General features: G+C 35.3%; 2 protein-coding genes across 23 annotated transcripts; both read right to left on the bottom strand.

Annotated features, from left to right (window-relative positions):
• On the bottom strand, positions 6,869 to 12,262 carry LOC107618529. 22 transcript variants are annotated; one of them, XR_001615283.2, is made up of 10 exons: positions 11,585 to 12,260; positions 9,724 to 9,936; positions 9,176 to 9,261; positions 8,981 to 9,085; positions 8,747 to 8,885; positions 8,360 to 8,462; positions 7,859 to 8,177; positions 7,709 to 7,780; positions 7,394 to 7,466; positions 6,869 to 7,168 (listed from the first exon to the last, which is right to left on the bottom strand). XR_001615283.2 is itself a non-coding variant. In XM_021110318.1 (8 exons), exons 1-4 carry the CDS (start codon positions 11,983 to 11,985, stop codon positions 8,827 to 8,829), a joined length of 651 nt encoding a protein of 216 aa, XP_020965977.1. In that variant the 5' UTR covers positions 11,986 to 12,259; the 3' UTR covers positions 6,883 to 7,168; positions 7,467 to 7,588; positions 7,709 to 8,177; positions 8,360 to 8,462; positions 8,747 to 8,826. The 22 variants fall into 22 exon arrangements, 12 of the variants coding, with proteins under 12 accessions (XP_020965973.1, XP_020965977.1, XP_020965975.1 ...); XR_002353222.1 differs by having other exon boundaries at positions 6,869 to 7,588; XR_002353220.1 differs by having other exon boundaries at positions 6,869 to 8,177; positions 9,724 to 9,794; positions 9,868 to 9,936.
• LOC107615469 (fatty acyl-CoA reductase 3-like) lies at positions 13,649 to 14,662 on the bottom strand. The gene is made up of 4 exons (XM_021111879.1): positions 14,247 to 14,662; positions 14,120 to 14,166; positions 13,953 to 14,000; positions 13,649 to 13,854 (listed from the first exon to the last, which is right to left on the bottom strand). The coding sequence occupies exons 1-4, from the start codon at positions 14,660 to 14,662 to the stop codon at positions 13,649 to 13,651; spliced, it is 717 nt and encodes a 238-aa protein (XP_020967538.1).

The raw sequence follows: 15,089 nt of genomic DNA, 5'->3' as shown, positions 1-15,089 counted from the left end.
AAGGGAAATTAGAAAGAATTTACCATGGTGGGGTGTCTCCCACCTAGCACTTTTAGTTAAAGTCCTTAAGTTGGAAATTTGGTGAGCTTCTTGTCATGGTGGCTTGTGCATAAACTCATCCTGAAACCCCTACCAGTGCTTGGACATCCTGTAAGCTTTAACATCTCCAAATAAATTTACCAAGCCGTGATGAAGTTCTCCACAAGTTTTGAGCTCCCAAAGTTGATCCTCTTGTATGTCCGGATCCCAAATCTTGTTTCTACACCCGTCTGTAAGTTGATCATCATGATTCCATCCGGGTGGATTTGCCTTAGAATTCTCATGTAAGCACCCAAACATCCTCCTAGACCTAATCAATTGAGAATTATACCAACCCTTGCAATTAGGCCTTGAGCTTCCAACCATAACGAACCTAGGATGGTGTTGCCAATCGCTAACCATCTCCCTTTTACTCTTAAAACCGCAGATAGCTCTAAGTTGTCCATCCATTTCAAGCAGACCATATTCAAGTGGGAAGGTAGAGTTTAAGGATAAGATTTTTACCCACTGGAATGTTGTGTTGGATGGTAATGGCTTGGGGGCAGGTATCTCCAGTGGCGGCCTTGCCAATGTATGCTTCAATCTCTTGGGCTCCTCTTTGATGATCTCCACCTTTTGACAAGCTTTTGCAACTTTAACCTCTTCTTCTAGTTCAATGGGAGAGGATTCAATTGTAGGTAAAAACTCATTAATTATTGAACCCATCTCATGATCAACCTCCTCAAAATCTTCAACCATGATATGTCTTGGAGGTTGTACACCCTCCTCAACATCAAATTCAAACGTCTTGGAAGGAGGCTCTATGACTTGAGTTTCCCATAGAGGTTCCGCATCTACTAAGTCCTCAACCACTTTCTCTTCTTTGATAATTTTGGTTTTCTCTACTTGCTCTAGTACAAAATCTAACTCCTCCTTGATAACTTCCACTTCTTGACAACTTTCTTCAATTCTCCCTAATTCTTCAACTACTCCTTCATCTTCAAGGGTCTCTCCTACCTCCACTTTTTGGGCCTCCTCTTGCTTCTCTTGAAGTATGGATACGTGACCCCGATCCATTACGTCCCTAAGACGATCCCTTCTCTTTTGTTCCATGTTAATAGCATAATTGGGATCATGTTGCTCTTGGATTGATGGATATGGGTGAAAAGTAAGTGCACCAGAGCTTGAGGGTTGAGTTTTGGGGGTAAAGGATGGATCTACACGGGATATAAGAGCTTGGAGAGTAGAGGTGAGACCGGTGAGAGTAGAGGTGAGTATGGCTTGAAGCTCTCTTTGCCCTTGGCGAATAGCACTAAAGGTATCATCTATGGGGGCTTGGGGTGGATAGGAGGGTTCATTTGTTGGGAGAAAAGGTTCATAATACAGAGGTGGTTCTTCTTGATAAGGGTATGGAGATGGTGTATATTGAGGTGGTGGTTCTGGGTATGGTTCATATGGTTCGTATGGTGGTTGGTGTCGTGAATAAGGGTTAGGGTCATATAGAGGTGAATGGTGGAAAGGGGCTTGTGAGTATGGTGGTTCAAATGTATGTTGAGGAGGGGGTTCATAGGCATATGGTGGGGCTTGTTGGTAACTACAAGGGGGTCCACCATATCCATTGTCTTGGTATGCACCTTGGAATGACTCTTTCTCATAGTAAGTTGGAGGAGGTTGTTGCCAAGAGGGTTGATCAAATCCTCATGGCTCCTCCCATCTCTAATTATTCCAACCTTGATGCATGTTCTCATTATAGCTTCCATTCCCTACAACATAATTTGAACCAAACTCATAGCCAAAGGGGTGAGAATTCATAGTAGCAAATAAAAATAAAAGCTAATAGAAAATACGCAATAAAATCCTAAAACTAATAGAAAACTAACAAATAAGTAAAAGGCAAATATGTACAATAACCAATAATAAGGCACACGTTTGCAATTCCCTGGCAACGGCGCCAAAAATTGACAGGTGGAAAATTGCCGATTAAGAATTTATAATAAGAACAGCATTGCAAGTACAGTTCTTAACTGACGAAAATTCCGCTTATCAATTTAAAAAGAGTTGTCACAATTTAAGAACAAAATACTAGGAGTAGAATTCCCAGGTTATCTCCCAACGAGTTGACAAAAGAGTGCAATTTATTGGTCAGGAATTTGCTGAGAATTTTTAAAGTTGGAGAACGGAAAAATAAAATAATTATTAATAAAAGCAATAAAAACTAACAAGAGGTTTTATATATTTGAAATAGAAAGCCTTGACTGGGAGAAGATTAATCGGAATTTCTATCCTTGTTGAAATTCTTCAAGTATAATAGTAAGAGGTTGTTATTCTACTTAGTTATCCTTTACTTAATAAAGGAAAGTCAAGTAACTAACCAACTCTATTTCACAAGTCCTAATCCTCTCCTAGGGAAGGATTAGAGTAAGTGATGACAAGTCATCTTAGCCTAGTTTTACTAGTCTTTTTCTTTGTTTTTATTAGGTTTTATGCACTTTCTTGCATTGTAAGTAAGTAATTTGGAATGGAATTGTATGGTTTCTTTGAATCAATCAACCACCATTTAATTGATACTAAATCATGAGGTTTAAGCTAAATTTAATTGATATTTAAATGATTTATAAACCTTGTGAATTTGGTGATACTTTGATTGGTTGTTTTGATTATTTACAGGTGAAGAAAAGAAGAAAACAAGAAAGCGTAGCCTAAGAAGCGTGGCCCAAGGAAGAGAAAAGTGCAACAATGAACCAAGGAAGCAAGGTTTGGATGCTACGCTCCCCTTGAGAGCATAGCACAATTTTGAACCAAGGGAGAAAGGGGAGAAGAATGATGCTCCGCTCTTGTCAAGAGCATTATCGGGCTTCACTCAAAAATAAATTCAAGGAAATAGCTCACCAATTCTTGCCACAAGGTTTGAACTCATGAGCAAGGGGGAGTGGGGGAGCGCTACTCACAACGGAAATAAGCCAAAAATGGCTAAAATGCTATCCCCAAGGATCGAACGAAGCACCTTAAGGAAGCAAGGAGCAAGGTGCCACTTTGTGCACAAAAGAAATTGGCCAGTGCATGCCTTCCCAGGGTTTGGAACTTGGGACCTCACCCAAGCAAAAGGAGTGCTACGCTCTTGCCAAGAGTAGAGTGCTACTCTCCTCATTCCTTGCACAATTGTGACACGGCCAAGGGTGCTTGAGGCACAACTTGACACGGCCAAGAGGATGTGATGCGCACAAGACATGCCAACACAAGCCATGATGCTACACTCTCCACAAGAGCGGAGCGCTATCCTGAGGCACCCAACCTTGGCACGTAACAAAGAGGCCAAAGACAAGCATTGATGCTCCGCTCCCCACAAGAGCAGAGCACTCCACTGGGAGCAAGCAACATATGGGCTGAAAATTTAATTAAAAATCCAATTTAATTCAATTCTTCACCAAATTAAAAAGTCCATCCAAATTCTAAAATCCAAGAATAGAAAGTGTATAAATAGAAGCTAGTTTGATTTAGAGAGGACCTTTTTGCTTCTTTGAGAATTTTCATCTTTTAATTTTGAGAGTTTTACTTTGAATTTGGATCTTGGAGAATTTGGAAGGAGAATTGATCTCTCTTCTTCCTTGTTCTTGCTTGAGAACTCTTTATTTCTTGTCTTGGATCTTGGGTGAAGAATTGAAGAAATTCTGTTTCAATCTCACCTTGGGATCTCTTGTTTATCTTTCTACAAAATTTTAGAAACTGTGATTTGATTGCAAATTCTGTTTACTACTTTCATTATTCTCTTTTCTTCTGCAATTTACTTTTCCATTTCTTTTGCAATTGTTCTTGTTGGATCAAGGAAGGATTTGAGATCTAGACTTATTTTCTAGTCTCTTCCACTCCTGAGATCTTCAATTTCCCTTTTAACTTCTGCAATTAAGCTACATTTACTTTCTGTTTTAATTCTTCAAGCATTTTTACTTTTCTGTTTGAGATCTACTTTAATTCAATTCATCTTTTGCTCTTCTGCTTGTTGCAATTCACTTGTGATTGTTAAATTTCTGCAATCCCAGCTCCCTGAACCCTTTTACAATTCAAGCAATTTATATTTCTTGCACTTTAAGATTCAGTCATTTCCATTTCTTGCAATCTAAGCTTCTGAAATTTAATTTACTTGTTCTTTAAGATTCAACATTTTTACTTTCTGTTCTCTTTAATTTACTGCAATTCTTCCCTCTCCCTTTACATTCCATGTAATTTAGCTTCTGTCAATTACAAACCACTCAAACCAATACTTGATTCGCTTGACTAAATCAACCACTAAACTAAAATTGCTCAATTCTTCAATCCCTGTGGGATCGACCTCACTCATGTGAGTTATTATTACTTGATGCGACCCGGTATATTTGTCGGTTAGATTTGTGTGCTTGGAATTTGTTTTCCAAAAATACACATCAGTAAGTAACTAGAGAGTCAGCCAACAACTTCTAATTACAAATTAATACTTGAGTATTCCAACTCAAGGGTCTCCTATTAATCAACTCCCAAGTCAAGTTGGGAGTCTACTTCATTGACATGAATGCCATTTTCATAAACATATAAAGGGAACGCAAAGAAGACATGGTAATTCAAATAAAGTAATAACAGAAAATTAATTAAAGGTAAAAATAATTCTTTACATTAATAAATTCCAAAATCGAAGATATCCATATGTAACTCTGAACAAACTGAATGGAAAGAAAAAGAGTAAGGAAAGAAGAAAGCAAACTGTAATGGCAAAGACTTCAAACGGAGGTAGTAACTCTTCTCAATATCCAAATCAAAAGAATAAAACTAGAAATCTATGAATGTGAAGAACACTAAAGGAAGTAGTAATTTTCTCTCCAAGATTCAAAACTAAAACTAAAATTGTGTCAAAGTGAATGTGTCTTGAGTCTCTGCTTGTCCCCTGGCTCTAGTCTGTGTCTCTAGACCGAAAACTGGGTCCAAAACTAGCCCATAATTGCCTCCAGCGTCTTCTGCAATTTTTGCACGTGGCGCACGTCATGCGTACGCCTAAGTCACACGTACGCGTCGATTGTCTTCTGCGCGTGTCAAGCGTTCGCGTCAGTCACGCATGCGCGTCGATATTCGACTTCGCTAGTCACGCATACGCGTCAGTCACACGTACGCGTCGCTGTGAAAAGCTCCAAGTCACGCGTACGCGTGAGCCATGCATGTGCGTCGATCCTCGCTGGTCATCTCCTTCGTTTCTTGTGTTCCTTCCATTTTTGCAAGCTTCTTCTCCATCCTTTAAGCCATTCCTGCCCTACACAGCCTGAAAACACTTAACGCACGGATCACTGCATCAAATGGTATAAAGGGGAATTAAAAATACACACTTTAAAGGATTAGGAAGCAAGTTTTCAATCATAGAACAAAATTGGGAAGGATTTGTAAAACCATGTAAATTATATGAATAAGTGTGCAAAGAATTGATAAAAACCACTCAATTTAGCACAAGATAAACCATAAAATAGTGGTTTATCAATAATATAAAATTGTCGTTGATTTCAATTGAATTGGTTTTGGCTATCAATTTTTGTTTTCTGTAGTTAAGACTTGAGTATCATTACAAATACTTTTGGGTAATGCTAGAGAATCAATATTATATCAGTTATTTTTAGTTAACATTATAACAGGTTACCTAACAAGTCTAGTATGAAGGCCACTAAAATTTAGTTTTTACTGAGTTTAGATTTTGAATGCTTCTTTTAATTGAATTTTGGATTTTCCTGTTTAAGAATTTCTAAATATTTTGTTTTCTTACGTTAATATTTACTACAATATTGACTATACAATGTTGATTTCCAAAACTTTCTCTATTCTTTTACTTATTTTTATCACTTTTTATTGCATTTTGAAAATATTTTTCTGGTTATAAAAAAATGAAAGATATTTTTGTCAATATCTCTATAAATTTGGGACGATTTTTAGTAGTTTTTCCGCTGAACAAACTTATTTCTTCCAAAATCAAAACCTTCACTCCTTCTCTCTCCTTATAAGATGATGAATTTTTTATTTTTTATTTTCTTAATAGAGAAAAGAGTAACTCTGCTCTAAAATAAGTGGTTGTTTTAGGAAAAAACACATACAGCTCTATAATCTTTTAAATCGAGGACAAATTCATCCCTTGTGATTGAAAAATACAAAAACATCTGTCATCATTTCATACGCACTACAAGAAACATCGTTAAAATCGACGGCTAAGCCATTGATAATATTAAAAATAGATGGCAAAATGGACGGTGGAGGTGGTCGCTATTAAACTTGTCGATTTTTCAAAATTCGAATAAAATCGACGGCTTACCTAGCCGTCGATAATAATTTAATAAAAATCGATACCATTTTCGTCTATAATATGAGTTTGATAACTTTACCTTCTTACTAAAATCGAGCCGTCGATATTATTATGTAAAATCGACACTTTTTTTGTCGATATTTGATTCAATAAAATTGACAACGTTGCCGTCGATATTATTATATAAAATCGACGCTATTTCTGTCGATATTTGATTCAATAAAATCGACACAATTACCGTCGATTTAATTATTGAGATACCAACAAATTCTTTGTCTATATTTTATTTTTTTTGTCTATTTTAAATTTAAAAAGCGACAACGTTACCATCGATTTTATTAGCTATATTTTTTAATTATTTTTTTATTTGAAAAAATAGTAAACAATTAATGCAAATAAACTTTTAAATATAAAAATAAAATTTATACTAAATATTAGATAATGAGTTTACAAACTTATTAAAATAATAAATAATCCTCTAACATAAAGACTTAAGACAAGATAAATTTTCATAGTAATCCTGTTTTTAGTCAACTTAATTCTTAACAAAAGCACTAATATATTAAACTACAAAACTTTAAAAGAATCATTATTACAAAAATTAACTATTATAGTTGAAGGATCAAATTCCAACCATGAAAAACTACCATTCCATTGCAAGAAAATTGGTACAAACTAGAAACTGTTACCCTCCATAAAAATGATCTTATCAAACCATGTTGGGCCTCTGTGGTAGAAGGAGATTATAAAAGTTATCATGCAAGAAGAAATTCTTTCCCTTGCTATCAACAGCTTTCTTCCAGCCACACCATCCACCATTAACGATCTTTTTCAGATCATCTGTGCCTGTATAGTGTGGATCGAGTATTAGATTGAATCAAATGCAAAAGCCTCACCTTCCTCCATATATAAGGAACCCTAATGCAGCCATAAATGACACAGGTGCACAGAAGAAAAATAATCTCATAAGAGAAAAGGCCACACATTTAGCAAGATATTGTATTCTGGTGGCAAAAACACATTCTTAATGTGGGTATGAAATACAAATTGATATTTGCTTTAAAAACTAACCTACAATGAATATATTTCCAACGAGCTCAATAACACTATTGTGATCTATCCAGAGGTACAGCCAAATACAAACCTGAATCCAAATCACGCTTTAATCATTGCGATAATCGATATCATCTATCAAAGGAGAAATTTGTTTTCTTCTATTTAGCTCTGGGAGAAACTTATGCCATCTTGAAATGCTTCTTGTGGCAACTAAATACAAGTATAACTCAAATAGTAGAAATCTATAATTGGATTTTTGCAAAGCAATTAAAATTCTTAACTAGTCTAGTAGCTTGTGATTGAAGTAAAGGTAGCAGGAAAGCACACTACCTGGATGAAATAGACGGCAGCATTGATAGAGATATAAACAAGCCTGAAATTATAAGTGGACAAACTCCTTGCCTGCTCAGTGAGTCAGTTAGAATGGATTGTAAGAGTAATTGTAAAAGAGAGCGCAGTGAAGAAATGGGGGAGGCATACCTGACGATAAATTTCAGCCCAGAAAAGGACTAGAAGTGTACAAGTAGAGAAAAACAGGATGCCAGGAAGGTCCAAGAGCACCAAAATCAACACCTTGGGATGGAGGAGGAAGACTTGGGAGTGAAATCCAAAGACGAGGGCGCGTAGAGTGTTGACGAGGAAGTTCATGAGATAGAAGATCTTCTGGGTGGTCCAACCATATTGGGGGACTCTCAGCTCGATTCTAATCAATTGAATCTTAAGAAATCAAAGATGGTGAGGGAATTTATTTCGAAATAGTAATCCACTCCCAAGAGTGTATATGCAAGTACACCACCACCTGCATTTGGATGCTAGAGGGTTAAGAGCAACTCATTCTGAAAATATCACAGAGCAAAAGACAAAATCATTGAAGCAAATATGCAACTGAAAAAATATATACTTTTGAATTTAAGCCCATCATTTTGGAAAATGTTGTAGATGAATGACAGATGGAAGTATAAAAGTATATCATTGACTAACCAATCATAATAGGTGTTCCTTGGGTCTCAAAGTGCAATGCTAGCTCTCGACATTTTTCCGGAAGCTCAGCTCCGGATCTAACATTGATCACTTTGCATGTGACCTATTTCAGAAAGAAAACAACCGAGTCAAGTCAAATCATTTATCTAGAACCCAAATAGGTGATTTAGAAAGAGGAAACAAAAAAAAAGGTTTGCACTCTGTTTAGATCAGATCAAGTATCTAAATTCCAGCCTTCTTTGCCTAGGGCTCAGCATATGTTGTCCAGTTGGAACAAAAAAAACCAAAGGTTGATGTTTAATCAATTGGCATTTAATTAACCTAAAGGTTAATGTTATCAAATACTGTAATAAGGAGAATACTTACTGTAATAAGGAGAATACTTACGCCAAGAAGTTTGTCCAAAACAAAGCTCAACTCAATAGTAATAAGAGATGAGTGTTTGCTCTTCATCGATGAGCTTATACTCAATAAATGTTGTTATGCTCAAAGGCCATGCTCATCAGATTCTTATGAGTAGCAGCATCTGTGGAGTAAATTAACATAACACAAAGTAAATTCAATACAAGTATCACAAAATTGTGACAAAAAGACAATTTTTTTTAAAAGAATAAAACTTACAAACAAGAATTGTTCCCAATACAGTTGAGATTTTCCCTTGGATTGTCACCAAACCAGCTTTTTCGACATCTTGCAAGTCCTTGGATCCCATAGAATCAAATGTACCTATAGGATGGGAATATTTCACCACTTAACAAAATAATTTAATTTTATTTAACAACAAATTTAGTTTTAAAAGTCAGTGAATTGCTAAACCTAGTTTTACAGTTTGAAGGCCAGATGTTATGCATGCTACATTTGAGAAACCGGCCTGCTCTAGTTTATTTGCAGCTGCAGCAGACCTTGACAACAAAGTAGAATGAAAATTTCAAATGCTTATATTAGCATTAGCATAATAAAACTCAATGCAGGTACACCAAAAAATCAAACTATGCAAATTTATACATGTACAATGTTTCTTTTGCCAAGGCTTCTAAAAGTGTCAAGAAGTTGGCTACATAATTTATACAAGTAAACTCTTAATTCACATAGTTGGTTCAAGTGGGTGAACATTTGTTCTCTTTAAGAAAAGTCTTGGGTTTATAACAAAAATGGATTCGACTTGGTGAATGGTAAACCAAAGAACAACCCAGAGAAATTATTGTGCAGAGTCCTTTTTACAATGGTACCTACTACAACAAATAAGGGTTTTCGCAACAAATAAGGGTTTCTCACACACTATTTAAAAAAAGAAAGAAAAAAAAGGAATAGCGGGGAAGAAAAGGGGTATTTTCCTCCAGGAAGGACCAGAGAGATTGGTATACCCGAATAGAATCTAAAGGTTCTGAACCGGATATAGCAGCTTTCCTCGCCGCAGCAAGGCTTTCAACTTCATCTGCATGACCACACACTTAACCCAAAGCACATGACAAGCATATAGCATTAAGTTAAATTTTGTTCTGCCTCACCAATCAAAATAAATACTAGATTGCTTTCTTCTTTACCATTTCTTGAATCTTTTGGAAAAGTTTTGCAACCTAAACAACAAGGAAACACAATTGTGCATTCAGTGCAACAATACAACATAATAACATTTCATCTATCAATAACCTCTGAAGTGATAACAAATTATAAATTCATCAACTACAAAGCATTGGTACTTCTAATAACTATTGTACATGCATACCAACTTGCCATTTTCAGAAAACCATTTACTGAATAAAGAATGTGCATTCACTTTAATAACCTGGCACTGTGGGAATCTGAGAATGTGGAATTCACTTTAATTATATTTTTCTAGATAGAACTCATTATTGTTTGTTAAGAATCTATCCAATAATTTTACTTGCATTAGTAAAACTAGATTCAAATGAATAAAGGTAAACATGATTAGCGTAAAACACATTCAAAATGATATTATTTGTGCGAGTTCTATGCTATTAGCTTTTAGTTCAATTCTAATCCGTTGCTTCTAAATTTTGGTGAGATTACATTCAACATCCCTAAGTTTCAAAATCTACAAGTTTCAGGTTCATATCACTTCATTTGATTAATTAATTATCAATTGGAAGTGGAGCCCTGTTTTCATAAATCAGTTCAGAGTTTTCAGCAAACAACTGACCTTCCAAGTGACTTATCTAAGTCTAAAAAATAGATATGAACATAAAACTTGTACTCACTTAAAATAGACTGATAGATCTTTAAAATCCTTTTGAAATCAACTCAAAATTATGTTTAAATTAAAAGTTATAGCGTCTGCAAGTTGGTACTGCAGAACCAAAAAACCAGAAAAATCTACAGCAACCACTAAACTTCAAAAAATCATATCTTCCAAACCACTTGGCCAAATTCCCTGAAATTTTTATGGAATTTTCAAGACACACTAAAGTTTTACAAAAAATAATTTCATCTAAAAATTTGGTCTGGACTGCTCACAAAAAGTCATTTGTTCTGCTACAAATTATGCAGATTTCTGCAGAAATTCTGCACAAAGTATTTCTAACAACCTCACATACCAAATCCTATATTCAAGCCTAGGATTCATCTAAAACTACATTCTAACTTTCTTTTCACTAACCAAAGTTGTCCAAGAACTCTTAATTCAATATATCACAATTTCATATCATAGGTGCAACGTAACCATATTATCATAGCATCCATTCTTCAACATCTCATCTATAACAACATATCTCATGTTCTGATTCATCAAATGAATTTCCAGCAACCATAGCAATATTCCATACACAAAATCATCATCAACAAGTACTAGCAACAAGTATAACTTTAAAATACACAACATCGTCAATAATCACTACATTAAATCATTAAACCAATCACCAACTACAGCCATGATTCAACTCAATTCCAACAATTATTCACACAAAGCAACCATAAACCATTTGCAGTTACTCGTTTAATTTTATTGGCATTCATAACTTAAAACATTTATTTTTAAAACAAATCCCCTACCTCAATTAGTCGAGACCGCAGAATTTAAACGTGACAAACCCTCTTATTCTAAATTCACAATAGCAGCGGCTTAGACCCAGCAGTAGCAACAGCAGTAACATTATCAATAATCATAGCTATAAGGGCTAAAATAAAATAAAACGAGAATAGGGTAACCAATGAAATAGCAGCAGAGCAAGAATGGAAACAGAGCAAATTAGAGGAAGGGATCTAGACCATATTAGAGGTACTTCGACGGCATTCCCCTTTTTTTTGAAACCGCAACGGTGATCATGGCAGCAGCGGTGGCGGCTGAACAGCCCTCTGCCTCTCGGCACAAGCCTCACACGACTCCTTTCCTTGTTCTCAAGGCTCCTCTCTCCTTTCGCACATGCAACAGATGATGGCGGCCATAGAAGTAGCGGCAGCGCTAGAGCCTTCGGTGGTGACGACGGGGTCACGACGTGGTGGCGGTGACGGAACACAACAGCAGTGACGGTTTTAACGGCGACTGGTCCCTCAGCGGTGGTAGAACGCGAAGGCTCTTCTCCTCCGACGCGAGCTCCTCTCCTCCTCGCGACAACGCCAGCGATGACTCCCCATGGACGGCGACTGGGCGGTGCGATTCCTTCCTCCATCGCGGTCCCCTCTCTCGCCTCAGTTCTGATCCGTAATGAAGATGACTTCACGGACAGTAGCGGCGGCAAGGTGCGGCTTCCCCTCCTCTCCTCTTCTCCCTTCGGTTCTCACTCTCAGATCTCTTTGTCCCTCTATGTATGTTTATATGTCTGTGCATGTTTGTTTATTTGGTGTGTGGTGAGTTCTGTGAGTGAGTAGCGGTGAGAAAGGGTGAAGTGGCTCAGTGGAGAATGAACAGGTGGTAGGGGGGTACATGTGTGTGTGGGTTGGGTAGAAAGGGGTTAGGGTTAATGAATTAGAAATTAGGGTTTAGAATTGAGAATTTAGGATTTGAGTAGAGTTTTGAGTTAAAACTCAATTTAATCATTTTAATCAATATAATTAATTTTAAGAATACTATTTTATTCTTCAAATTACAAATTATTTGTAATTAAATACTTTAATTTAAAATTATAGATAAATAAATAAATTTTTTTAGTTCATAATATTAATCAAAATTTTAAATTATTTCAATTTAAATTATATACAAAACTCTCTTTCATCTCCAATTACTAAAACTCTGAATTTTAATTAAGCAAAAATCATTAATTTTAGTAAATTAAAAATATCTAATTTATAATTGAAATTTATATAAAACCAAATTAATTTAAAACATGAAGTCTCATAACCTTTCTAAAAAGAAAATCATATATATAATTATAAATAATTCATTATTTATTTTCTAAAAATCTGGGGCTTACAAAAATTATCAACAAATATGATAAATTATAAATAAATTATTATTTAATTTTCCAAAAATTTGGGTTGTTACAAGTTTGGCATTGTTCGATGATGGCTCTAATGATGAGTGGTGTCGGTTATGGAGCGCTAGGGCTAATAGAGGAAGGAAAAATTAACAAGTCTCTATGTTTTATTTTGAAGAGAGGTTGTTGAAATTTTTTTGAAATGTTAAAAAAATATTATCTTAAATTTTAGAGTGGGAATGAAACCAAAAATATAAAATTGTTATAAATTTATTTTAAATTTATTTCTTCTATAAATAATATTTGTAATATATTTATAACAATAATTTTGAGTGTTCTAAAAATTTAATATTTATAGAGAAAATTATTTAAATTTGTATAATTATTTAAATAATATAAGAAAATTATTGTTTGATAAAAAATTGTTGTAATGGTTATAAAACCGTTCTTTAAAATAGTCAAAGAGAACGGTTTTATTTTGTTGCTATAACGTAATGAAAAATTGACCTTCAACAGTAACACTGCAAAAACCGTTGTCTAAGACCATCTAATAGAACGGTTTTAAAGTGTAGCATTTTGACAACGGTTTTTATGCGTTTCTTTTGTACAATTATTTAAACAACAACAAAAAACCGTTGCTTAAAACCAAATCATGGTAACGGTTATAAAACCGTTCTTTAAAATAGTCAAAGAGAACGGTTTTAATTTGTTGCTGTAAAATAATAAAAAATTGAATTCAATAGTAACACTATAAAAAACCGTTGTCTAAAACTATCTAAGAGAACAGTTTTAAGGCGTTGCAAAATTTGGCGTTGCTAAAACCCATATTTGTTGTAGTATACAGAAAGATGATATCATGAAGTAAGACGGCCAAAAGAAAAAAAATTCATGAATAAATTAATCTGAAAGGATGAACTCCTTAGTCCTTACTAGGATCATTGTCTTGATTTTCAACAAAGAGAGGCACATGATAGCAGGATTTTATGTGAGCTCTCTCAAACTGAATTTTGTCGCGTACATCTAAAACAGTATATCCAGCAACTGTTACAAGCTCCTTTGCTTGTTCAGCATTAACAAACTTCACTTCTGCTTTTATTGTAAGACTGCTCCTCCAGCGTAGTTTCCCTGGCACGGCCCTTGCATTGTGAGTTTTTAATACCAACCAAGATGTCCCCAAATTGAGAAAAAAATTACATTGAGACACAGAGCAAAATAGCACTTACCTCCACTGTTTGGAATCCCAATGTGTACATCCCTGAGTAAAGTTGAACCTAATATTACAAAAAGAATATTAAGTAACTGAAGGCATAAATAAAACAGAGGAAAGTATATGAGTTATTACTAAAAAATAAATAATGGTTGAAGTAATACAAATCCATATCTACTCCACCTTGCTTGGCTGCCATGTGCAATTTCTCTCTGTTGATGTCATCAAATCTGTGTGTCCAAATCAAATAAAAAATTATATTTATATATAAGAAGCAAGAAATAAATATAACAATATTGCGGGTACTTACATGCCAATGAAGAACAAGTAGGGCCTGTAAAGTTGAACCAAATGCTTAACAATAGAGATCTTCTTGTTGATATCTAAATAGGTTCCCTCAAAGTAGTGGCAAAATGCTACGTTCACTAGCTCTAACCCCTTTAATGGAACCAAGTAGCGAATGAACAAGTATCTCTGGAAGCTAGCCATGCTCTCCAATACCATAAACTTGCCAACTCTTATGGCATTTCCCTCCTTGTCTAAGCATGGTTTTGCGTTGAAATATCTGAATCCATAGTCACGCAGATCATGGTATTTCACTGGATTTGCCATCGACGACCCTACATGATATATCATCTCATCACATGCTTTATTATTGCTCACATGACCCACCATATCTGCAAGGATTGCATTCACTACCATATCTGCTGGTATCTGCTCCTCCATGCATTTTGATGAGCGGATAATTTATACCCTTTTTGGCATTGTTTTTACATAGTTTTTAGTATGTTTTAGTTGTTTTTTATTATATTTTTATTAGTTTTTACGCAAAAATCACATTTCTAAACTTTACTATGAGTTTGTGTATTTTTCTATAATTTCAGGTATTTTCTGGCTGAAATTGAGGGACCTGAGCAAAAATCTGATTCAGAGGCTGAGAAAGGACTGCAGATGCTGTTGGAGTCTGACCCTCCTGCACTCGAAGTGGATTTTCTGGAGCTACAGAAGCCCAATTGGTGCGCTCTTAATTGCGTTGGAAAGTAGACATCTTGGGATTTCCAGAAATATATAATAGTCTATTCTTTGCCCGAGATTTTATGGCCCAAACTGGCGTCTAAACACCCACCAGTGACCCTTTTCTAGAGTAAAACGC

Source organism: Arachis ipaensis, chromosome B09, assembly GCF_000816755.2.
Source record: "Arachis ipaensis cultivar K30076 chromosome B09, Araip1.1, whole genome shotgun sequence".
In the NCBI taxonomy this organism is placed as follows: domain Eukaryota; kingdom Viridiplantae; phylum Streptophyta; class Magnoliopsida; order Fabales; family Fabaceae; genus Arachis; species Arachis ipaensis.
The sequence above is the reverse complement of the archived record's forward strand: the minus strand, read 5'-3'. Positions and strand labels throughout refer to the sequence as shown.